We start from the raw sequence: 24,814 nt of genomic DNA on the forward strand, positions 1-24,814 counted from the left end.
TACAAACTAAAATTTTATACAGACAATGACTTGTTTATACTGGTCTATATACTGTAATCTGAAATGTAAGTACAATATTTATATTCCAATTGATTTATTTTATAGTTATATGGTAAAATTGAGAGAGTAAGCAATTTTTCAGTAATGTGCTGTGACACTTTTGTATTTTTATGTCCAGTTTTGTAAGCAAGTAGTTTTTAATTGAGGTGAAACTTGGGGGTATGCAAGACAAATCAGACTCTTGAAAGGGGTACAATAGTCTGGAAGGGTTGAGAACCACTGCTGTAGGACACACACATAAAGACAGTTGAGTTTACAATCTAATAGAGACTTCTAGCAGGCAGGAAATAACACATACACAGGCACACCACTTGCTTTACAGCAAGTGGCAAATGATAATCATGGTTCCTGGGGAGGGAAATGGAACTGCATCACTACTGTCTTCTCCCCCATCTCAAGGTGGTCTTCTACCCCTGTAAGAATCAGGAGGAGAACAGCGCAGGCTACTTGGAAGTCTTCTCACCATGCATGTCTCTCACTGGGAGTGTGCAATCTGTTACTTTTTGCTCAGCAGATTCCTCCTCCTTTGAAGAAGTGAAAGAATCTTAGCAGCCTCTTCTCTCCCTTACTCCTCCTTCTTGTCTAGTTAGTCAGGTATAGAGGGGAGTGACTTGATTTTTCTTCCCTCTCAAGGAGTTGGGTTTCACTTCCTGCCCCGCATCTCCTCTTTTGTCTCTTCCTGCCTGTCTGGTCCTGAAGGGCACACCTAAGGTGCAGGCAGAGAAGGGGTTAAAGGTGGATGTGCTCAGAGGAAAGGGAAACACCCTACACTGCTAGGCTCTGAGTCAGTTTCACCTGAAACTCTAAGGTGGTGGAGGGAAAAACAGAGACTAGGCACACGGAGTAGCTACTGGGGGTGGGGGGGAAAGTTAGACAAAAGCTGTAGGAACCTGGGCTGGAGGCCCCTATCTCAGCTACCAAGCAGGAGAGGACTGGGCTGTCCTCAACAAAGAAGAACCCGGAAGCGTCACACCTCCACCTGGAACCTAGTGTCGGAGCAGAACATCCGGGTCCGCCGCGCTTGGCAAGGTAGGTTTTATATTCGTGATGCTTCGCTACTAAGTTTAAATGGGGCCCTAAGGGACGGAAAACCGGGGGAGGGGGCTGAAATATGACCCCTCGCCTTCCCTCCGAGTGTGTCTTAAAGAGCCAGCCAGGGCAACGGTTACTTTGTCAGCCTTTTAACTTGTCTTCTCTCACCTCCGCTCTTCCCGCCCCACCCAGGAAGACCAGAGCTTGGGAGACGGCGAGAAAAGACCGGAGTTAAGATGGCCAGCGGCAGAGCCCTGCTCCAGGCTGGCCTCCTGATCCAGCTGCTGACGGCTGCCGTTCTGGGTCAGGAGAGAGGAGAGGAGGAAGCGTCCTTTGGCGAAACCTGCCTGGCCCATTTCACTGCAGGGATGCCTGAGTTCGTGCTGGACACTGATGCCTCGGTGCAGAATGGGGCCACCTTCCTGCCCTCCCCCCCGGTTCATCGGGGCAAGGACTGCGTGCGGGCTTGCTGCAAGAGGCCTGCCTGCAACCTGGCCCTGGTGGAGCAGACCCCAGACGGGGGGGAAGACAGCATCCAATCCTGCTTCCTCTTCGATTGCCTCTACGAACAAGCTTTTGTCTGCAAGTTTGCCAGGAAGATGGGCTTTCTCAACTACGTCAAGAGGGACGTGTACGATGCCTACGTGAACGTGCGGGAGCAAGGACATGGTGGTGAGCAGACACAATAGGCGTGTGATTGAAGTCACGGTTGGGTGTGTTCATTTCAATCCGCCTGGGTCCTCTTCTCCCCCTTCCGTTGTAAACGAGCTGGCTGCGTTTTCAAATAGTTGGAGTAAGCGTCTGAGAGTTAAGGTTCTGCCGCTCGTCCACTCCTCAACGTCAGTCGGATGTCTTAAAAACTCCGTGCCTCAGTTTACCCAGGAGGAGAAATGGGGTAATACAGTACTTCTCTGAAGGGGCTTAATAATTAACTGAGTGCCAAAAATGGTCTTGGTGTAGTACAAAAATAGAGTAAGATTCCCACAAGACATTTAGAATAGAAACTTGAAATCACGTTCAACCTAAATATTGTAACGTTTTTAGCCATGGCTCACTAATAGCTGAATTGTGAAGGGGATGGAGGCAGTGAGGGGGTTCTCAGGTATGGAATTCACTTCCCCTCTTAGTGTGCCAAGGTCTGGATCCGCTTGGGTGGCAAGGCCTTTGTTTTGCTAGGCTTTTGGTTTCTTGTGGGCAGGAATGAATTAGTATTTGGATAGGTTGGATGTGAGAACTTGAGTTTTTTTAATGGGTTTCAGGGAGTCTTTTATTTGGATTTTTGGATCATAACTATTTAAGTGAAAACTTCATAAAGGTTGCATCTGTGTGTAGGCACTGGATGGGAAGCACTTTCAGAAAGTAAAATCACCTGTAGTTGACCTCTTGTAAAGCATTTTGAAATATCTGGCTGAAAGGTACTGTAAACATGCAAAGTATTAAGATATATAGTTATGGGTCTGGCACTAACTTTTCTCCTCGTCACCTCCTGAAACGTCTTGCAGTATTGGAGCCTGTTTTTTAGTTGGATCAGGTCTCTGGTCACTACTGGCTTTTTGAATCTATGTGGTTTGGACCCAACATGTTGGTAGGTTACAAGAGGCTGTTCTGAGGTTATTTGAATATGCTGATCTTCTTTTTCTCCCCTCCCAAAACAGCTGTGAGTTGGAGGAGTGTTATAGTAAGAATGCCAGCTTCTAAGGACACCAGTGTGGCAGGTGTATGGGCAGGTAGTCATAGGCTCTCCTGGGTGAGATGAGAGGTCTCTGATGCCATGATTTCTATGGGAAGTTATTAGAGTACCAAAAAGACCCCATGTGCTGAAAACATAAATTCAAGAGCAGGGAAATGTGGAATTGATTAGTTCTGTTATTTATAGTAGACAACACAGAGGAGGGAGTTCAAGGGAGTGTAGCTACCCAAACAACTCCTAGTAATCCTCTCATGCTGAGCCTTGAACGTTACTGCCTCTCACAGCTTCTCTCACACCATTGCTAGGATGTGCATCTCTTCTCATTCTAATATGTCTCTTGTTCATCTCTGCTGGATCTCTCCTATGCCTTGATTGTAGACTGAGGTTCTCCTTCTCAAAAACAAAGATGAATTAAACCCGTTACTCTGTAACCGATATCCTACAAACCAAGGTGTTGGGCACAGACATAAAAGTTAGTTAAGATTAAAATGTTATGTTCTATCCCAGGGGTCGGCAACCTTTCAGAAGTGGCTTCATTTATTCAATCTAATTTCAGGTTTCACATGCCAGTAATATATTTTAATGTTTTTAGAAGGTCTCTTTCTACAAGTCTATAATATATAACTAAACTGTTGTTGTATGTAAAGTAAATACGGTTTTTAAAATGTTTTAAGAAGCTTCATTTAAAATTAAATTTAAATACAGAGCCCCCTGGACCAGTGACCAGGACCTGGGCAGTGTGAGTGCCACAGAAAATCAGTTCGCTTGCCGCAGGTTACCTACCCCTGTTCTATCCTCTTTCCTTCTGCACTTAAGTCTCGTTGGTTCAACAAATTTATCCCAAAATAAGCAATGCCAGAAGCCTCACTCTATGGTAGTTCAGAAGTCACAGAACAATGCATTCTGGGATCTCTCCAGTGCCACAGCAAGTACTAAGAAGACTAATCAGAGGAGAGAAAATCATTGAAAGGTTCTGTTGGGAATGCCACCCAAAACCTGCTTAATAGGGTGTTCAGTTCCTGTCCCATGCTGGATTTATACCACATGGATGTTGGAAAGACTCATTCCATCCAACATCTCCTGTCTTCATTTCCTTCTTGTAGGGTACTTGTGATAGCATACCAAAGCACAGAAACCAGGAAGTTTGCAATTCCTATTTTCTTAGCATCTTAGCGAGACAACTTTGTTAAACTACAATGCTGATTACACTTTTGCATGGAAAGCATGTTTTCCTCGTCTTAAACAAGTTCTTAACTTGCAGCAAAACCTTTGCAGTTTACCTTATGTGAAACAGAAGAGTTGCTGAGAAGAGACACAGGATGATTACTGACAAACATTCCAAGCCTGAGAAGAGGGGTGAAAAATAAAGGCTGACCAATCAAACTATATTAGATGGTCCCTAGTTTACAGTAGGATTGTTTGGACAGTCTAGAACTTTTGGTTCAGAGCCAAAAAATATTCCACAGTATGATGACATAACTAGGTCAGCGGAAGAGGAATTCAGCATAGACTAAAGGGCTTGTTTTAGCAGGAGAGGTGAGTGCATCACTTCCGCTGTATAGGAGAGAGGAGCAAGTTTGCAAAGGTGTATTTCCAGGATAGCAGATTGCCTCTAGGCAATGGCTGCACCTTGCTGGCGCTGAAAAGGAAATTAGTCATTTTTACTTTAAGATCTTTTGGGGAAGCTATCATAGTATTACTACTTATTATAATGATGATGATAATAATAATAATATTAGGGTGTCCGGTTTTCGATAGGAACCCTTGGTTGAAAAGAGACCCTGCTGGATCCAGTCAGCACCGCTGACCGGGCTGTTAAAAGTCCGATTGGCGGCACAGTGGGGCTAAGGCAGGCTCCATGCAGCTCCTGGAAGCATGTCTGGCTCGTAGGTGCAGGGGTAATCAGGGAAGCTCTGTGCACTGCACCTCCCACCCCTTGGAGCTCCATGGGAGCTCTGTGGCCAATGGGAGCTGTGGGGGTAGCGTGGACACGGGCAGCGTGCAGAGCACCCTGGCCCCTCCACCTGGGGGCTGCAGGGATGTGCCAGCTGCTTCCGGGAGCTGCACGGAGCCAGGGGAGGCAGGGAGCCTGCCATAGCCCAGCTATGCCACCGACTCAGAGCTGCCAGAGGTAAGTACCGCCCTTCTGGAGACCGTGCCCTGATCTCCCTCCCGCACCCCAATCTCTTTCCCCAGGTTGGAACCCCATCCCACACCCTAACTCCTGTCCTGAGCCCTCTCTTGCACCCCAACCCCCTGCCCCAGCTCTGAGCCCTCCCCCGCACCTTAACTCCCTCCCAGAGCCTGCACCCCAGCCTGGAGCCCCTTCCTTGAGCCTGCACCCCTCCTGCATCCAACCCCCAGCCCCTGCTCTGAACCCCTTCCTGCACCCCGAGCCCCTCATCCCCACCCCAGAGCCCACAGCTCCTGCCCAAGCCCTGAGTCTGCTCCTGCCCTCTGAACCCCTCGGCAGCAGCCCAGAGCACCCTTCTGTACCCCAGACTCCTTATCGCTGGCCCCACCCCAGAGCCTGCACCCCCAGCCAGAGCCCTCACCCCCTGCCCCAGCCCAGTGAAACTGAGTGAGGGTGGGGAGAGTGAGCAACGGTGGGAGGAGGAATGGAGTGAGTGGGGATGGGGCCTTGGAGAAGAGGTGGGGGTGTTCAGTTTTGTGCTATTAGAAAGTTGGCAACTCTAAATAATACTGACATTTCTGGTTTAGTCTTGCAGTAGGGACTAGACGGACCATACAGTCTTCACAAGTTGTACTACAGTTATCGTGCTAAAGCTCTAGGATGCAGCACTGCTTGAGACTACACACTATTGCCAACCCCCAAACATTTGAAAATCATGAGTCAGGCCCTAATAAAATCGGGAGACTGATGTAAAAATCATGAGATATTTAAAACATATTTTGGGGTCTCTTTTTCTTCTGGATTCTGAGCCTTTACTAAGCATTTGGGTTATGTTTTTCTAGTCTTCCCCCCACCCCCTTACAATAATGAAGGCGAGAAACTTTTCAAAATGAAAGCTGCATTTCTCCTGCCATCTTGTGATTCCAGCAGCTGGGGCTTTTAGAATAAAAGCCCCCAAAATCATGAAACTCAGGATAAAATTGCAAGCATTGGTAACACTGAGTCTAAAATATAACTTTGGGGTCTCATCTAAGAGTGTTTTCACTGTGCTAGGGGGATGCTCTGGTTTAAGCAGGTCCCCTATCAAGGCAACAATCATCATCTGCTCCCTCTGACACACGGGAATACTGTTCTCCTGAGTCTCTGGTCATACTATTATCCTTGAAGGCACAGCATGTGTTTCTCTGCCATTTCAAGCACAAACTTTGTTCTAAGGTTTCTCTCTGGCTCTCAAGGCAGGGCTCACTGTGAGTTTTACTGGCAATAATAGCATGGAAAGTTTAAATAACTACTACATAGGTTTATTCTGGATCTAGGCAAACCAGTTTGGGAGTGGAAAATAACTTCCCTGAACCTTAGCCCATTTCTAGAACTGAATCTTTTGTTAATATTGTGAAATACTTGGTTACACTTGATATGCTTCCAGTTTGTGGCTCATGACTGTTAACCTGCAGGACTCTGGAAATGCCTGTTCTCACCAAATTTCCAACCGAGATTTGCAGATTCAAGGTTCAGCTATGTATCCAAACTGCAGGCTACTTCTCTGAGCTGACACCCAGCCCAGATGCTCTGGACTAGCTTCCATTTTGTAATAAATACAGCACAGCTATGCCTATCTAACAGGGCCCTCTCTTCTGCTTCTAGTGAATAACCTTATTTGAGATACATCATGCTCCCGTACTGGAGTCTGATGGCTTCTACAAGCCAGACTGCTCATTAAGCTTGTTGCCTAAGGCATTTTTTTTTTCCAGCTGAAAGTGCCCCTGCATCAGGTGGGGCGGCTGCTCTATAATTAAAGGTGCAGTACACAGATGATTGACCTCTACGCACACGCGCATGGTCACTGTTGACTGACCATGCTGGAAGCAGTGAATCTGACTGAGGTCCTGCGTGTTTTAAGACTCAAACCACGCTAGCAAATTGATCCCAAATTAATGAAACCAGCAAAAACAAAGATCAGCAGAAGAACCTTCCCCTGGGAATCCTCTCTAAGCTTCAAGGAAATAATGTTTGCCTCTTACAAACCCTGAGTGGTGTGGCAAGCTGCTTTCTTCTAAAGCAGTGACCCTTGAGAAACACTTCAGCTGGAGTGAACAAGGCAGAAGTACTGAGAGTCCTGTTGAGTTGCCCCCATGGTTATAATGAGATTGACTTGAACTGCAGTGAGCACTCTTTTAAAAACTCTTACGGAAAAATCCTTAATTGGGTCTCATTCAGTAATAACGTTTCTTCAGAACTTTTAAATCAACCTTTTATAATACTTCTATAGTGAGGATCGTTCTCTATTAATTATGTGCTTTTTATAATAACTCTGTTTCATCTCTGATATGGTCAATAGGAGGTATTCCTAAGAGATTGCTCCCAAACAAGAAAATATTTCATTTTCCCTCTCCCACCCATTTTGATTTGTATTCCCCCATCTCCTTCAGAAGCATGTTTTTTCCTTACAGAAATTCAACTCCAGTCTACCTGGCAACCTCAATGTTTCCATTCATGACGCTGGAGTTTTACTATGAAAAGAGAATTACTGTATTAATGGGGGAGGCTGAATAAACACTCTCAGGAAATTATTTGCTTCTGAGTACCTTCCTTGGGGAAATGATGAAAGATCAGTGTACTTTGTATGGGGAGTGTTTGTTTAGCAGTGGTACACAACTTAGTTGTTAGTCTCTGCGTGGTTATGTGTATAAAACTACCTTGCTAGTCTGTTTTTCAGCATGTTTGTTTGGGTGGCTTTTGACTCCTTTTTAAGATTTTCTAGTGGAAAAACTTCCTAATTCTGATCAGTACAGATTTCAAATTGTTTTCAGGTATCTCTTTAAATACTGCTTTATAATCTCAGTATTGACAGTCTCTCACTTCCAGAAATCATGAGACTGGCTTATTATTATTTTAATGAAAGCTGAGATTCTCACATAACTGCATGGCTTCATGAGGCTGGACCTTTTGGAAAAACATCAGATATCATGAGACTCATAAAATCATGAAAGTTGACAACATTTTAATCACCTTGTTTATGTACATTTTACTGAAACTTTCTATACTCAAAAGAGCACTAAAATCCAGGCTCTTTTCCTTTTTAATGGAGACTTTTTGAAGATGTAAATATCAAGTTCTCTTAACTTTGTGGAGTTCTGTTTGCTGATGGGTTCACATAGACTCATAGACTCATAGGTCAGAAGGGACCAATCTGATCATCTAGTCTGACCTCCTGCACAAGGCAGGCCACAGAACCCCACCCATCCAATTTTATAACAACCCCTATCCCAGGACCGAGTTATTGAAATCCAGGAAAATTACCTTCCAAAACCCACATCCTGTTGTTGGGGTTTGTCCGAGTCCAGGGAACATTTGGTTGTAAAGATGAGCTGGATAATGATTTCAAAACAAATACAAATTCTAGAGGTAAGAGAATTTCACCTAGCTGCAGGTGAAGAATGTTACAGCTTGTAGGAGTGCCAGTTAGAACCAGTTCCTACTTGAATGACCTGGGTTGACATTAAGGGTGCTCTCTAAATAAAAAAATAAACTCGTTTTTTGTGTTTCTGAAGATGTTGAGTAGTCACAAATCCAGTTAAGGTCCATGGATGAAGGAAGAGGATTCTCAGCACTCTGAAAACCAGACTCTGAATGTTTGGTAAAATTCCTCCTCTCCTTGTTAGAGACTTTGCTTGTGTGCAAGTGATTGGCCTTTTTTTTTCAATGGGGATGGTGATGGAGGGACTTACTGAATCCTTGAGATGGAATCTAGAACTGAACTGACCTGTTAGTCAGGGTGACCCAAAGAGGAGAAAATGCTGCTGCTCTGCCCAGAATCTCGGGGGAGAGAGAGATAAGTGCTGAACTGATCAGCAGTGAAATATTTGGCATGTGAATGGCCTTCATTAGATTTCTTGGAAGCCATGTGATCCCTGGCAAATGCAAAGCCCAAATGGCTGTGCAGGGAAAATGAATCCTTCCTCCTCACCCTGCAAACAAACCAAACCCTGACAACTCATCACATAGCAGCTGGAGCCTCCTGTCTGTCCCTACTCAGGCCTTTGATCCGCAGAATGACAGATCTCCCTGCAGTGCCTTTGCCATGCTAACATGCCTCTTCTCTCAAGGGGAGATCTCCTCGTGCAGCCTCCTGCCTGCCCCAGCCTCAGCCTGTGAAATAGCCCCACAGCATTTCCAATGTGTTTAGGGCTTTTCTGTTCGTGTGGCGGGAGTTCAGTACCTGGCCTCAGTGCTACACTTTGGGTGTCTGGGCACTACACAGGGTGCCCTTAACCTGGCTGGTTTATAAGTAGCAGCACATGCTTTTCCGGAGGTCATTTAAGACTCTCATTAATTGTGGAAACATGTAGAAATGCCAGCTGAAAATATCTTGACTTGTTGCAAGTTCATAGCCCGTTGGCATGGATGTGGTCCTGTAGGCAACTCATTCGTCTTTGACTACTAGCAGTAAATATGCTCAATGGTCTGTGATGGGATGTTAGATGGGGTGGGATCTGAGTTACTACAGAGAATTCTTTCCTGGGTATCTGGCTAGTGAGTCTTGCCCACACGCTCAGGGTTTAGCTGATCGCCATATTTGGGGTCGGGAAGGAATTTTCCTCCAGGGCAGATTGGCAGAAGCCCTGGGGGTTTTTCGTCTTCCTCTGCAGCGTGGGGCATGGGTCACTTGCTGGAAGATTCTCTGCACCTTGAAGTCTTTCAACCATGATTTGAGGACTTCAATGGCTCAAACACAAGTTTGATATAGGAGTGGGTGGGTGAGATTCTGTGGCCTGCATTGTGCAGGAGGTCAGACTAGATGATCATAATGGTCTCTTCTGACCTTCAAGTCTATGATTCTATCCCAATGCTTACTGATAGAGGTGTCATGGTATCAACCAGACCTTTATGTTGACAGGGGAGGGGTGGGAAGTAGTCTTCAAAATAAGTGTGTCCAATTCATACAGTGTGCATGGGAGGACTGGTAGCGATATGCTTCTTATTCAGTAGCTTTAAGTGTGGGGTACGCGGTGCTGCTGTTTTGTGTACAGCTTGCAAATGAAATGCCAGTTCTTATTGTACATGGGGACCTGTGCTGTTGAAGTGGCTGTGCACCTCCATGCACCATTATCTGTTCCTTGACAGACTTCATGTCTCTGGGGGAATGATAGTTGCTAGAATAAACTAAATTGTTCAGTTGGAAAGACTCGGCTCTTCTGTATGGAGCCCAGTGTAAAGTTCTGTAGGTAGCTGTGTCTCCTGCCAGCACAGAAGGACCCTGGTGCACTCCCACAATATGAACATAAGAATGGCCATACTGGATCAGGCCAAAGATCCATCTAACCCAGTATCTTGTCTTCCGACAGTGGCCAATGCTAGATGCCCCAGAGGGAATGAACAGAACAGGTAATCATCAAGTGATCCATCCCCTGTCGCCCATTCCCAGCTTTTGATACCATCCCTGCCCTGGCTAATGACTCAAAAATCTTTTTGCCTTATGATACAAATATATTCATCTCAGCTACCTTTGTTCAGTCTAGCTGAGAGTCCAATATATTTTACATATGACTTGTTAATGGGGAATCATCAACCAGTGGGAGTGTTTCTGGTGATTCCCACAAGTACCAGTTCTCAGCCCAATACTATTTAATAATATACAATCAATTTGGAGGCACCTAGAGGATAATAGGGTGCTAAATAGTAACCAACATGGAATTGTCAAGAACAGATCATGCCAAACCAACCTAATTTCCATCTTTGGCAGGGCTACTGGCCTAGTGGATAGAGGAGAAGCAGTAGAATCATAGAACTGGAAGGGACCTCTAGAGGTCATCTAGTCCAGTCCCCTGCATTCAAGGCAGGACTAAATATTATCTATACCATCCCTGACAGGGGTTTGTCCAACTTGCTCTTAAAAATCCCCAATGATGGAGATTCCACAGTCTCCCTAGGCAATTTATTCCAGTGCTTAACCACTCTGACAGTTAGGAAGTTTTTCCTAGTGTCCAACCTAGACTGCCCTTGCTGCAATTTAAGCCTATGGCTTCTTGTCCTATCCTCAGAGGTTAAGAAGAACAAATTTTCTCCCTACTCCTTGTAACATCCTTTTATGTACTTGAAAACTGTTATCATGTCCCCCCTCAGTTTTCTCTTTTCCAGACTAAACAAACCCAATTTTTTTTCAATCTTCCCTCATAGGTCACGTCTTCTAGACCGTTAATTATTTGTGTTGCTCTTCTCTGGACTTTCTTCGGTTTGTCCACATCTTTCCTGAAATGTGGCACCCAGAACTGGACACAATACAGTAGATGTGCTATATCTTGATTTTTTTTTTTTTTTTTTTAAGGAAGGCTTTTGATGCAGTCCCACATGATGTTCTCATAAGCAAACTAGGGAAATGTAGCATAGATCAGTGCTTCTCAAGCTATCTGATGTGGGGGACCAGCAATTTTTTTTCCAATGTGCCAGGGACCGGTGCCATATTATTATCCTATTCGACACTCTTATGAGGAAACTCACCGTGGACCAGGAGCTGTTGGCTCACGAACCGCGGTCCGTGGACCACCACTTTGAGAAACACTGGTCTAGATGAAATTGCTACAACCTGGGTGAGACACTTCCCAGGGATACCCAGCCTTGTGGGGTACCTTGGTACCACCTGCCCTTAGCATGAGGATGCCTTGTCTGTGTCTGCTGTGGGTCAGTGCCTCACCTTCACAGGCAATACAAGCACTCCCCCCTAGGCCTCACAGGCCCTGCTGTCACTTGATAGGTTAGCGAGTAGCACATTCCATCCCTCCCAGCAGTCACAGATTCACTGCTTCCAAAGACAGTAAACCCCAGCTTATCAGTTCCACCACAAAGTATCGCTCTGCTGAATACACAGCACTTGGATGTTTACAGTGAAATCAAGTCTAGCAAACCAAATATTGCTCACCCAAAATGCTTGCAGCACTTTATAGCCAGGCAGGCTATGTCCCTTCTTTCATGAGACAAGCATGCTGTCATCTTGCCTCTGTGGTCAGGTTGCCAGGTGTCTTGTTTTTGATCAGAAAGTCTGGTCGAAAAGGGACCTGACAGTAGTACTGACCAGACACCAAAAGTCTGGTTACCTCAGTAACCGTCCACAGTCAGCTTCTGCTCTACCATTGGGAGAGTGGGAAGAGCAGCTGCTGCTGGAGTTGGAGAAGCTCTCAGGAACTGCCTGGCTCCAGCAAAGAGAGGTACCCATGGCCAGCGCCCAGGAAGAGGGATCCTGGAGTGTGTGATGTTTGAGGAGTGGGGCTGGTGGCTGGGCTCAGTGCCCTGACCCCTCTCTCAGCCTCCTTTGTGCTTCACCTCTGGAGTGCTGCCCCCATCCTGCCCCAGTCACCCCCTCCCCCAACCTCTGGATCATGGCTCTTCCTGCCGGAGTCACACACCCTAGAATGTGACTTTGCCCTTGAACATTCTGCCCTGGTCACCCCTCCACCCCTAGAGCCCTGCTCAGTTGGTGGAGGGAGGGAGGTGGAGAGAGCAGTGAGTGATGGGGGGAGAGGCAGAGCAGGGAGAGGGCCTGAAGGGGGAGAGGCGGGATGGGGTGGGGGAGGTTCCAGTGCTTAGTGTCCACTTTTCACAAATTAGAAAGTTGGCCACCCTACTCCTTGGTGAAGGACGCAGTCTGTGGCTTTGCACTTGATAGACCAGAACAATCCTTTGTCTGTAGCGATAAACTGTTTAGTCATGTAGACTTCCTCTACTTTTGTCTGTGACTCTGTATGCAAATACATAATGAGGCATCTGATACACAAATGGCCAGGCAGGAAGCTTGGCCTTTGTTGTGTTCTGCCTGAAGGGAATATTTTGGAGATATGTCACCTCCTGCTGATCTTAGGGCTGCCAACTTTCTAATCACACAAAACCGAACACCCCTGCCCTGCCCCTTCCCCAAGGCCCCATCCCTGCTTGTTCCATCCCCCCTCCCTCTGTCGCTCGCGCTCTACCACACTCCATCACTTTCACCAGGCTTGGGTAGGAGTTTGGGAAGGAGTGAGGGCTCTGGCTGGGGGTGCAGGATCTGAGGTGGGGCCAAGGATGAGGGGTTTGGGGGCAGGAGGGGTCTCCAAGCTGGGGCCAAGGAGTTTGGAGTGTGGGAGGGTGTGTGGGCTCCAGCTGGAGGTGAGGGCTGTGGGGTGGGGAATGAGGGATTTGGGGTGCAGGAGGGGGCTCAGGGCTGAGATAGGGGGTTTGGGGTGTGGGAGAGGGTTTGGGGTGTGGGGTCCAGGAGGTGCTTACTGCATCTCCCGGGAAGTGGCTCCCAGGTCCCTGCAGCCTCTAGACACATGAGTGGCCAGTAAGGCTCTGTGTGCTGCCCTCACATCTGCAGGCACTGCCTCTGCAGCTCCCATTGGTTGCGGTTCCCAGACAATGGGAGCTGCTTAGCTGGCACTTAGGGTGCGGGCAGCGCATGGAGCCTCCCTGGCCACCCATGTGCCTAGGGGACACAGGTAGCAGGTGGCTGCTTCCAGGAGTTGCATGGAGCTAGGGTAGGCATGGAACCTGCCATAGCCCTGGGCCCCCGCTGTGCCACTGACTGGACTTTTAATGGTCTGGTCAGTGATGTCAGCCAGAGCCGCCAGGGTCCCTTTTTGCCTGGACATTCTGGTCAAAAACCGGACACTTGGCAACCCTGTACAGCTGCAATGGGTCTATTAATGGCCCACTCCTGAAACCCAAATACAAATCCATAGAGCACCACCACAGAAATGCACACCTGTCCATATATCTATAAAATGAAATCTGTAGAAATGGACTCCCACACCTACATGCAGATACACCGTGTATTCTTTTGTATGCATCTAACATGCACTAACAAATATACTTCCACATTATTTAGTATTACAATTGTTGTTTAGTGCCTAGAGGCCTCAACTAAGATCAAGGCTCCAGGGTGGTAGGTGCTGGACATACACATAAAAAGAGAGAGTCTGCAACAAAGAGTTTATAGTGTAGCTAGACAAAGATGGGGAGAAATGTCCGATACGTTGGCTCATCGCAATTACTAGTCAACAACATTCACTTTTTAAGAAATAATACGTTTCTTTTAGAGTTCCCTTCTCTTTTAAAAACTTGACATAAAACGTGTGTATTCATTTCATAACATCAATCTTTCTGTGTGCAAGCCAGCAAAAGGAATAAAAGTCAGAGTTAGGCTGCAAATTTCATTCACACAGGTATACAATACACACCCCTCCCTACGCAAAGACAGTCGTACACATACAATGCATTCATGCACACACTTGCCTACACAGAGACACTTTTTCATACGCTTGCTTGGGACCCTAGGCGGGAGGCGGCACAGGAGTCCCAACAGGCCCCAGGGCCCCAGGAAGGACAGTCTCATTCTCCTCCCCTCCTCTCCAGCAGCAGCACTTGGAGACAGGGAGAGGTTCCTCAAACTCCTGGGTGCTGGCGATGGGGTGACAGACTGCGGTTTGCCACAGGGCACACACCACAGCTTGAGCCTAGGCACAGAAGGAGCGCGAGGGGGAGAAGAGGGCTGGCAGCAGTGGGAGAAGCACACGTCACGACCCCTCAACAGCCGCCCACTGAGCACTCGGGAGTTGTACTAGTTCGTTCCCAAAGGGGCACTGGGTTTACAACTGGTTGAAAAACTGGACTCAAAGTGGTTCACTGTCATACTAGGAGGGCATATCTAGTGGGGTCCACTCGAGGTCTATCCCGAGTCTGGTACTAGTCAATAGTTTCATTAATGACTTGGATAATGGAGGGCAGAATATGCTTATAAAATTTGTGGATAACACTAAGCTGGGAGGGTTTGCAAGCACTTTGGAGGAAAGGATTAGAATTCAAAAGGACCCTGCCAGATTGGAGAGTTGGTCTGAAATCAGTAAGATGAAATTGAGTAAAGACAAGCACAACGTAGTATACTTAGGAAGGAAAAATCAAATGCACAGCTACAAAATGGGGAGTGACTGAGTAGGTGGTAGTAAGGCTGAAAAGGATTTACAGGTTATAGTGAATCACAAATTGAATATAAGCCAACAAGATGATGCAGTTGTAAAAAAGGCTAATATCATTCTGGGGAATATTAATGAGAATGTCCTCTGTAATACAAAGGAGGTAGTTGTTCCTCTGTACTTGGCATTGAGAGGCCTCAGCTGGAGTAGTGTGTCCAGTTTTGGGTGTCACACTTTCAGAAAGATGTGGACAAGTTGGAGAGAGTCCAAAGGAGAGCAACAAAAATGATGAAGGGTTTAGAAAACATGATCTATGAGGAAAGGTTAAAAAATTGGGCATGTTTAGTCTTGAGAAAAGAAGATTGAGTGGGGACCTGATAAGTCTTCAAATATGTTATGGGCTGTAATAAAGAGGATGGAGATCAGTTGTTCTCTCTGGCCATTGAAGGTAGGACAAAAACTAATTGGCTTAATCTGCAGCAAGGGAGATTTAAGTTAGACATTAGGAAAAACATTCTAACTATAAGGATAGTTACATAGTGGAATAGGCTTCCAAGAGAGGCTTTGCATAAACCATTTTTTAAAAGCCCCAAAGATGGGGATTCAGAACACCTGTCAGATGGGGTGCCCAAGGTACACTTGGTCCTGCTTCAGCATAGGGGGATGAAACTAGCTGACCTCTTGAGGTGCCTTCCAGCCCTACATTTTTATGAATGATTTTGATCAAAAATCTGTGGAATAAAATGTAAAATCATTGCTGATGAAGATTGCAAGTGACACAAAGACTGGAGTGGTAAATTTGATTACAGGGATGTGTCACTTATACAGAGTGCTCTGGATGGCTTTTGTGCCCAGTTTTCTATCAAACATTTTAATACAGCCAAATGCAAGGCCTTACATCTAGGAACATAGAATGTAAGCCATAATTACAGGATGTGAGGTTTGGCAAGCAGTGGCCATGGAAAGAACGTGAGTATCCACGGTAATTCTGTGGCTAAAGGGTTCATGTGATGCTTGGCTGTATCAACAGGATTGTTTAGGCCATGTCTACATCTAAAATTTTGCAGCGCTGGTTGTTACAGCTGTATTAGTACAGCTGTATAGGGCCAGCGCTGCAGAGTGGCCACACTTACAGCAACCAGCGCTGCAAGTGGTGTTAGATGTGGCCACACTGCAGCGCTGTTGGGCGGCTTCAAGGGGGGTTCCGGGACGAGAGAGCAAACCGGGAAAGGAAACCAGCTTCGCCGCGGTTTGCTCTCTCGGTCCCGGAGCCACCCAGCAAACCGCAGGGAAGGAGACCTGCTTGCTCGGGGTTCCGGGACCGAGAGAGCAAACCGGGAACGCCGCGGTTTGCTCTCTCGGTCCCGGAGCCAGCCAGCAAACCGCAGGGAAGGAGACCTGCTTGCTTGGGGTTCCGGGACCGAGAGAGCAAACCGGGAACGCCGCGGTTTGCTCTCTCGGTCCCGGAGCCAGCCAGCAAACCGCAGGGAAGGAGACCTGCTTGCTCGGGGTTCCGGGACCGAGAAAGCAAACCGGGAACGCCGCGGTTTGCTCACTCGGTCCCGGAGCCAGCCAGCAAACCGCAGGGAAGGAGACCTGCTTGCTCGGGGTTCCGGGACCGAGAGAGCAAACCGGAAACGCCGCGGTTTGCTCTCTCGGTCCCGGAGCCAGCCAGCAAACCGCAGGGAAGGAGACCTGCTTGCTCGGGGTTCCGGGACCGAGAAAGCAAACCGGGAACGCCGCGGTTTGCTCTCTCGGTCCCGGAGCCAGCCAGCAAACCGCAGGGAAGGAGACCTGCTTGCTCGGGGTTCCGGGACCGAGAGAGCAAACCGGGAACGCCGCGGTTTGCTCTCTCGGTCCCGGAGCCAGCCAGCAAACCGCAGGGAAGGAGACCTGCTTGCTCGGGGTTCCGGGACCGAGAGAGCAAACCGGGAACGCCGCGGTTTGCTCTCTCGGTCCCGGAGCCAGCCAGCAAACCGCAGGGAAGGAGACCTGCTTGCTCGGGGTTCCGGGACCGAGAGAGCAAACTGCGGCGAAGCTGGTTTCCTTTCCCGGTTTGCTCTCTCGGTCCCGGAACCCCGAGCAAGCAGGTCTCCTTCCCTGCGGTTTGCTGGCTGGCTCCGGGACCGAGAGAGCAAACCGCGGCGTTCCCGGTTTGCTCTCTCAGTCCCGGAACCCCGAGCAAGCAGGTCTCCTTCCCTGCGGTTTGCTGGCTGGCTCCGGGACCGAGAGAGCAAACCGGGAAAGGAAACCAGCTTGATTACCAGAGGCTTCCTCCTTCCACGGAGGTCAAGAAAAGCGCTGGTAACTGTCTACATTGGATTACCAGCGCTGGATCACCAGCGCTGGATCCTCTACACCCGAGACAAAACGGGAGTACGGCCAGCGCTGCAAACAGGGAGTTGCAGCGCTGGTGGTGCCCTGCAGATGTGTACACCTTCAAAGTTGCAGCGCTGTAACTCCCTCACCAGCGCTGCAACTTTCTGATGTAGACAAGCCCTTAGTTGGGAGGTGATATACAGTAGTAATAGGGTCTCACAAAGCTACTAGAATACTTTGTCCAGTTTTTGTGTCAACGCTCTAAAGAATTTTGGGAGGGGAAAAATAGGAGGCAGTTCAGAGAAGATCTGCAAAGAATTGAGGTCTGGAAAATGCATCTCACAATGAGAGACTTAAGGAGATTTATTCCTTTTGGTTTAGTGAAGAGAGGGCCAAGAGGTGAGTTGATCATGGCTTAGAAGAATTTACTCAGGAAGAAGATGCCTAATGCAGAAGGCCATGTAATCTAGTAGGCAAAAGGCAAAGCAAGATCTAATGGCTGGAACTTGAATCCAGAAAAACTCAAATTGAAAATAAGGTGTAAGTTTTTAATAGTGAAGATAATTAACCATTGGAATAGTTTGGAGATTTGGTGGATTCTGATCCTCCCTTTATAGTAACCGTTTATAGCACAATATAAGGCTTTCATAGCTGGATTATAAATTAAGACTGGATGACTTCTTAAAAGATGTGGTTGAATTTGAGTATACGTTATTGGGCTTGATGCAGAAATTATTGGTTGAAGTTTATGGCCTGCATTCTGTTTTTACTGGCCTGTTCCCATGATGAGGATTTACTTTTGCCTCCTACATTTTCCAGAGTGACCTTTTGATCCAGATTGTTAGTGGTGCAAAGGGAGGGGGATGGTCCACGGGATGGCCTTTGAATGCCGTGCAAGATTTTTTTTCAAGGGGGGGGCCATTCTCCAGAGACAGTATGAATTTTGAATAGAAACATGGAATAAGTGGATTATATTGCCTCCCATTTCCCCCCCACCCCTAAGTGTCTCCTTAAGTTGGGTATTGGAGGGAATTAATTGGTAGAAGATTTTGTACTGATTCCTTATCTAACACCAACATTAAATTGTGCGTGTGTAGTTTATGTGAAATTTGTGAGTGTTAGGAGTCCACAGCTGTAGGAACAAGGTGTTCCTTTGTCACCAGGGCCGGCTCCAGGCACCAGCGAAGGAAGCAGGTGCCTGGGGTGGCCAATAGAAAGGGGCGGCACTCAGTTCGTTGTTGGGGTGGCACATCCAGGTCTTCGGTGGCAATTCGGTGGCGGGTCCTTCACTCCCTCTCGTCCTCTTCATTGGCGGCTCAATTGGGTTTTTTTTCTTTTTCTTCACTGCTTGGGCAGTAAAAAAGCTGGAGCCGGCCCTGCTTGTCACTTATACTTCTTCCTTCAGGTAAAATCTCTAAGTAGTTGCAATTGGCTCAGAGAGACTGGTTGCAGTATGGATTACTGACCAGTTACATTTAATAATGGAGGAGACGGGTGAAGTAAGCGAAAGAATTCTGCTCTAGACCCTTGAAACTGACCCGGCATTCCTCACGTGCACCACTTTGCTGTCTCAGACTGATTTGCTTACAAACATAGAATGATGAAACATCTTCCTATTTTAGTGACTGGAACCCACATGTATTCAGTCTGGGGGAATCCCGCCCTCTTCCTGGTTGAGACAATACCCCAGTCCTTCTGCTTCTTACCTAAGCCTTTTGTTGCCTTTCTTCTCCAGATGATAAGCCTCCCATAGCCCGTGCTGGGATGGACATGAAGGTGCAGCCTCAGGAGCCAGTGTTATTGAGAGGCACAGAAAGCACAGATGACCATGGGATTGTCAGTTATGATTGGAAACTTCTGCTTGGTGACACCTCTGTGGTGCTGGAGGTAGGGAGCGGAGTGAGTGCTGCTTTTCTCGCCCAGGGGCTCATGCTGTCTACACCAAATATGTTGCAACTGATCAGTATCTTATGGGTCACGTTTTCCTTCCCTCTTCATGTTGTTGCAGCCAAGTGTCTGCTCTCTATCTCGCCCCTCTTTAGAGTGAGTTAAGGGCAGAGGAGTTAAGGGAAGAAGCTGTGCCAGAATGACAGTTTCCTATCAATATGCTACCTTTTTCTGTCTCTTCCGCTCTCTCCCATGCATCTTCCATACTTTATACATCCCTGCTGTTGTCACCCGGTGGTGCTGTCATTGCTTAGGGTATGTCTACGCTACCCCCGCCGGATCGGATCAGGGCAGTGATTGAGCCAGCGGGGATTGATTTATCGTGTCTAGTCTTAACGTGATAAATCGACCCCCTCCCCCCCCAGTGTTTTCCCTGTTGACTCCTGTACTCCAGTGCTGCGAGAGGCGCAGGCAGAGTCACGGGGGAGCGGCAGCAGTCAACTCACTGTGGTGAAGACACCACAGGAAGTCGATCTAAGTAAGTAAGTTGTGTGACTTTGATTCTCCCCCCTCCCCCTCCTCCCCCAAGTGTAGAGCAGGGCTTAGTGAGCTAACCTGTCTTCTCTCCATCAGGAAACTCTTGCAGCACAGGAAGTCAAGAATCCAGCGAATGCTCCTAAACCCTCATCCCCTGTGCATTTTTGTGGTCTGTTCTACTGGGGGGGGGGGGTGGGCGAGAGAGAGAGAGAAAACAATATATAACGTGCTATAACCATCTTTGCTTCTTAATGCTTGTCTTTGAGCGAGGTCACTGACCCGTGCTCCAGTTCTGCTATGCTCTGATTGCTAGCCTTCTCCTCTGCAAATGGCCTAGCTTATATCCCTGTGGCCTGTCTCTAGAGTTCTGCTCCTGTTCTCGTTGGGCTGTTCTCTGATTTCATCACTATCTTGGATAGGTGCTTCTCCCTGTTCGAATCGTGCAATCCTTACGTGCCTGAAAGGCTACATGAGCTAATTAAAGCCAAGACCCGGGACCCATTGATGCCTGCCGTCAGATGGCATGGCTGGTGTACCCAAACATTAGTAAGCAACAACAACACACTTACAACGCCTGTCACTCAGGCGTTCTTTACATAAGGTTTTATCATCGTTACAGATGGGGAAACTGAGGCACAAAGCTGCTAAGTGACTTTCTCAAAACCGCACAACAGATCAGTGGCAGAGTGCAGAACAGAACCCATGCCTCCTGACTCCTATCTGGCTGTAAGATCTTCAGGACCTGTAGCACTACTGGGCTTATTGGCTAGACCAAAGTATAGTGCCCCAAAGTCCACCAGTATCTAGACTGAGCGTGCTAGAGTGCTGAGGCTGTGGTGTTATCTGCCTCCCTAAGCCCACTTGGGCATAGGCAGCCAGAATCTAGCCCATAGTTGTAAAGAATCCCAGAGTGCTTTACAAGATGACAATGGATGGAAGCCTTTTCCACGTGTAGCTCAGCTGCTCTCTTCCTGATGCAACACACCCACGTGCGCATAGCCCCCCTTGCCCCCTACGGTTTGATATGCCAGCTCCTGCTATGATTTTGTTTGTTTTGCTCTTTTGAAGAAAGGGGAAGATCAAGCCGAGATCTCCAACCTGCAGGAGGGGCAGTATGTCTTCCAGCTCACTGTCACAGACAGTGCTGGCCAGCAGGACTCCACCAACATCACGATCATGGTCCTGACAGCTGAGCAGACTGAAGGTGAGTCTATCCAGACAGACCTTTGCACTAGAATCTCCAGGGGTCCCAGCTAAGATACTTTGTTGCTCTAATAGGTTATCAGCAAGCTATGTTACCAGCGCTCTTGTGGGAGATGGTGCATGGGAATACTGTATGTTGGGGGACTGGAGGCAGGATAACTTTATGAAGTTTCTCCAGATGAAAATTCAACCTACCATGCCTAAACTTTATTAGTATAAGGTCTCCCCATCCACTAATGCCTGTCTCAGTTTCTCCAATCCCCATGCAAAACTAAGACATGGTAATGAACTGGCTGTGTGTGTGAGACTCTGCCCTTAATTGGATGGGACCAAAACTGCTCAGATCTATATCCTAGACCTTATACTGCTAACAATGATTGTCCTTTAGCTGAGGTAAGAGCTTGTGCTTTTGCAGAAGGATTACCTGGGGAAGGGGGGGTGTTTAATTCCTTGCTTACACTGTGAAGTGCCAAATAACCCTGGTGTGCAGCATAGTGACAGCTGTCAGTGTGAAGCCGTAAATGGCCACAGATTTGATTATCAAATTTGCTACAAAGTCTTGTGGCTGGCAATCAAGATGTTCAGAGTTATGCATCAGTGAGGCAGTGTGGGTTCCTGGTGGCCATTTGGCGCCAGTGCCTTAAGCAGAGGTTTCCTCCTTCCATCCCAGTACTACGGTAAATAGACTTCCCTAGAATGCAGACAAAGTATTTTTAGGTGGAACCTCCTTGGACTGAGCTCAAGATATGTGTTGCCTTTGGGAGAACTCCCTCTTTGCCCCCCTCACAAGCCACCAGTGCTTGCTCCTGCCCTCCCTTTGTGGCTACAAAGATGGGAGAATTGGTGCCAGATTAGCTAGTGCTTGATTCTGCCCTTGGCAGCAAGCTGCAGTCATTGCTGCTGATCCAGCTCACCTCCTGATATTTCAGCAAGGCCAAGCATCCATACTCCAGCTGTGGAGTTGAAGTAAAACGAGCTCTGGCCTTATATGCAGACTTTTTGCATTGGGGTTCCTTTCCTACATTCCAGAGTTCTGCTTGGCTCCTAGTAAGGTGGGTCGGTGCCGTGGGTCCTTTCCCCGCTGGTTCTACAATCCAGCATCTCAGCAATGCGAGAAATTCACCTTTGGGGGCTGCAAGGCCAACAAGAATAACTACGTACGGGAGGAAGAGTGTAAACTTGCCTGCAAGAATGTTCAAGGTGAGTCCATCTATACAGGAAACCCCTGTATCAGTGTGGTTCCATTGATTGGCATATACTTGGTATTTAGTTCGAAGTTTCTGTCTAGTCAACATTCCTCAGTGTGGTGTGAAAGAAGTTCATTCAGGGACTGGTGTTTACTACACTTCTGTAGCCACAGACTTGCTTTCAAAATCCTCTTCCTGCTACCTGGAACAAGGTGTCTTGCTCTGGAGGTGCCAGAAGTTCTTCTCTTTCCCATGAAATTCAGCTTTCTCCTTACATCTGTTAGCAGTAGCACAGCTGAGCCTTTGTTAAGAGCCAGTCAGCAAAGCCTGTGATGTGATGAATTTATGGGGCCTCTGCCAGGCCACTGTGCTACATATTGAGCTTAAGCTGGGGACAGAGGAATGGAGGCAGGAAAGACAATTTGGAACAGCTTGACTAGTTTAGGAGGAGTAAGGTGGGAGGGACTTCAGAGCAGTCAGTATCTTTCCCACCTCCCCTCCCCACACAGTGTATAGCCCTCCTGAAAAATGCAATATGGGATTCTGGTAAACAATCAAAATGTTTGTCCTGGGTAGCTGTTGTGCTAGGGTAACCTTGGTTATTGGGGGAGGCATAGTGACAGTATAGAACAGACTCTGATCCACCAAAATAATCTAGCTTTTTTATGTCTTTTCTCAAGGTTCTTTTGGAACGCGGGCCAAGCCAGGTAGGCGTCTCATACCTCTCTGTCTAATGTGCAATGTGTTCCAGTAAGTGTGAATGAGAGAGGTGGGTGTCGAGGCTAAAATCTAATCTCTGTAGCTTTATAGCTAGCACTCTGCACTTCGAAGTCATGTTCACTCCCTGGGGAAAGGAGGCACTTTGCTTCATTCCACACTGACTGCCTTGGACCAAGTTTGCAGTGGCACTGATGGACTCTGAAGAGAGTACTGTCCAGGCTTCCCGTGCCCCAGGAAGCTCACAGGGAGGCACAAGCCCTTCACGACATATCTGGGTGCCAGGAGGAGAGGGTTTTCTGGTGAACATCCTTCCCTCCGCCCCAAAAAACCCATAATCTTTCTTTCTATTCCAGTGTGCAATGGGAACTGTGAGTCCTTCCACTTCAAATGCAGAGATGGCTGCTGCATTGATGGTTTCCTGGAATGCGATGAAACTTCAGATTGTGCAGATGGATCAGATGAGGCGTACTGTGAGCTGTGTAAGTACTTAGCGTCTGGGTCCTAAACTTTCCAACTTTAGTGCCTGAAGATGGATACGTCTCACTGTAGCATAGTACTCTGGTCTCCTAACCTAGTTGTATCCTTCGCACGTAAGCATCTTCACAGCACTGCTCTGTCACTAGCATTTGAGAGGCCCAACACTGCTGATCACATTGTTCTTGACTCTCCCTTACCTCCTGCATTCTTCCTCCACACTCTCTCCTCTGGAGTCTACCCTTCTGCCTGTGACCCACAGGGTTCTGTTCTTTTCTCTCTCTATATCTTATCCCTGAGTGACCTTACCTGGTCTCATGGTTTCATATACCACCTGCAAATACTTTTTGCCACCTCGACTTCTCCCAGTCTCTTAAACATTACAAGAATGTTCTGCTAACAGCTTGCACCTGACATGGCAAAACGCTGAACTCCTTAACCATCTCCTCGCTTCTGTGTCATGACAGATAATTCCTGGGCTCCTTTGTTTTCCGATCCTACAGTCTGCATATATTCTGTGATTCCCCTCCCTCTTGAGCATCACAAACCAGTATTAATTTTAGAAGTCTGAAGTGACATGACTCCCGCTCCCCACTCCCTTGGAAGGCTATTCCACAGTCAAATACATCTTGCCGTCAAGGAGTATTTCCTGATAAGGAGCCTAAACTTTCCCTTCCTTAACTTCATCCCATTATTATTAGTCACACTTCCATATGTAATTTCTTTTCCACCTTAATTTTTTTTAACTACTTTTAAATATTTGTGGACCTTGATTTATAGCTTCTTTCCCTGCCTTATGTATGATGCTAGCAGAAGGGAGAAGAAAGTAGTTAGGGAGTGTGCCTCAAAGACCCTCTCTCCACAGACCTTGGGATGGGTGGAGGAGTTTCATACCTGAGCTGGGGACTGTACGTTTCTATCCTATGAGCTGTTTCTTTTTGCAGATGCAGCAGAGTTCAATAAACTACGGAAAATCAATGTTACAACTGAGCAAGGTATGTATGTTACAAATCCTGAAAGGCTACTTTAGCCTTCTTCCATGTATTTTCCCAGTGCATAGTGGGAAATTGCCTATCCCAGAAAAGGACTCTTGCCTAGCATAAGCCGGTCAGTGCCTGACTGCTCCCATTGACACTGGGTCTAAAAGCATTTCCTGAATCGATTTTCAACACTGTTTGTTTGCCTGAATAGTATAGAGGAGGCATAACCAGAGTAAAACCTCTTCAACATGGTAAGTAGTGCCGTGCTCCTCCAGAGAGCTCCTCCCACCCCCTCCTCCCCAGGCAGTAAATTGCATGACACTCACTGCATCCATCCGTCTAAACATGGGAGGATGAATTGCTCAGTCAACTTTGCAAGGATTTGAGTGTGTGGTTCTAATGCCATACCTGATGCCTAGACCTCACTCTGATTCCATCTGGGGAGACTTATGGACAAGTGGCAGTTCTGCTCAGCAGTGTCCTGTTTATTAAGTGAGCTTTGAACCCTTGGCAGCCAGGCACTGGTGTAATGTTAGATGGATGAGAACCTTGGGATTGACTTTGGACTCTACCCCACCCTCTCTCTGTTCAAATATCCATTCTAACTGATCAACGGCAGCTGTTGGGCTCATTAGCTCACACTCATTGCAGCG

General features: G+C 47.4%; 1 protein-coding gene across 1 annotated transcript in view; it reads left to right on the top strand.

Moving 5' to 3' along the window:
- The first annotated feature begins 636 nt into the window (after positions 1-636).
- The window catches only part of SPINT1 (serine peptidase inhibitor, Kunitz type 1), a 29,914-nt gene continuing 5,736 nt past the window's right edge, over positions 637-24,814 (top strand). The window contains exons 1-8 of the mRNA XM_030559492.1: positions 637-1,089; positions 1,285-1,764; positions 18,909-19,060; positions 20,666-20,801; positions 21,830-22,000; positions 22,668-22,694; positions 23,061-23,186; positions 24,126-24,176. Coding sequence (XP_030415352.1) covers positions 1,329-1,764; positions 18,909-19,060; positions 20,666-20,801; positions 21,830-22,000; positions 22,668-22,694; positions 23,061-23,186; positions 24,126-24,176 — 1,099 coding nt within the window. The 5' untranslated portion in view covers positions 637-1,089; positions 1,285-1,328. The remainder of the gene's footprint in view (positions 1,090-1,284; positions 1,765-18,908; positions 19,061-20,665; positions 20,802-21,829; positions 22,001-22,667; positions 22,695-23,060; positions 23,187-24,125; positions 24,177-24,814) is intronic.

This window comes from Gopherus evgoodei, chromosome 4 (assembly GCF_007399415.2).
Source record: "Gopherus evgoodei ecotype Sinaloan lineage chromosome 4, rGopEvg1_v1.p, whole genome shotgun sequence".
Lineage (NCBI taxonomy): Eukaryota > Metazoa > Chordata > Testudines > Testudinidae > Gopherus > Gopherus evgoodei.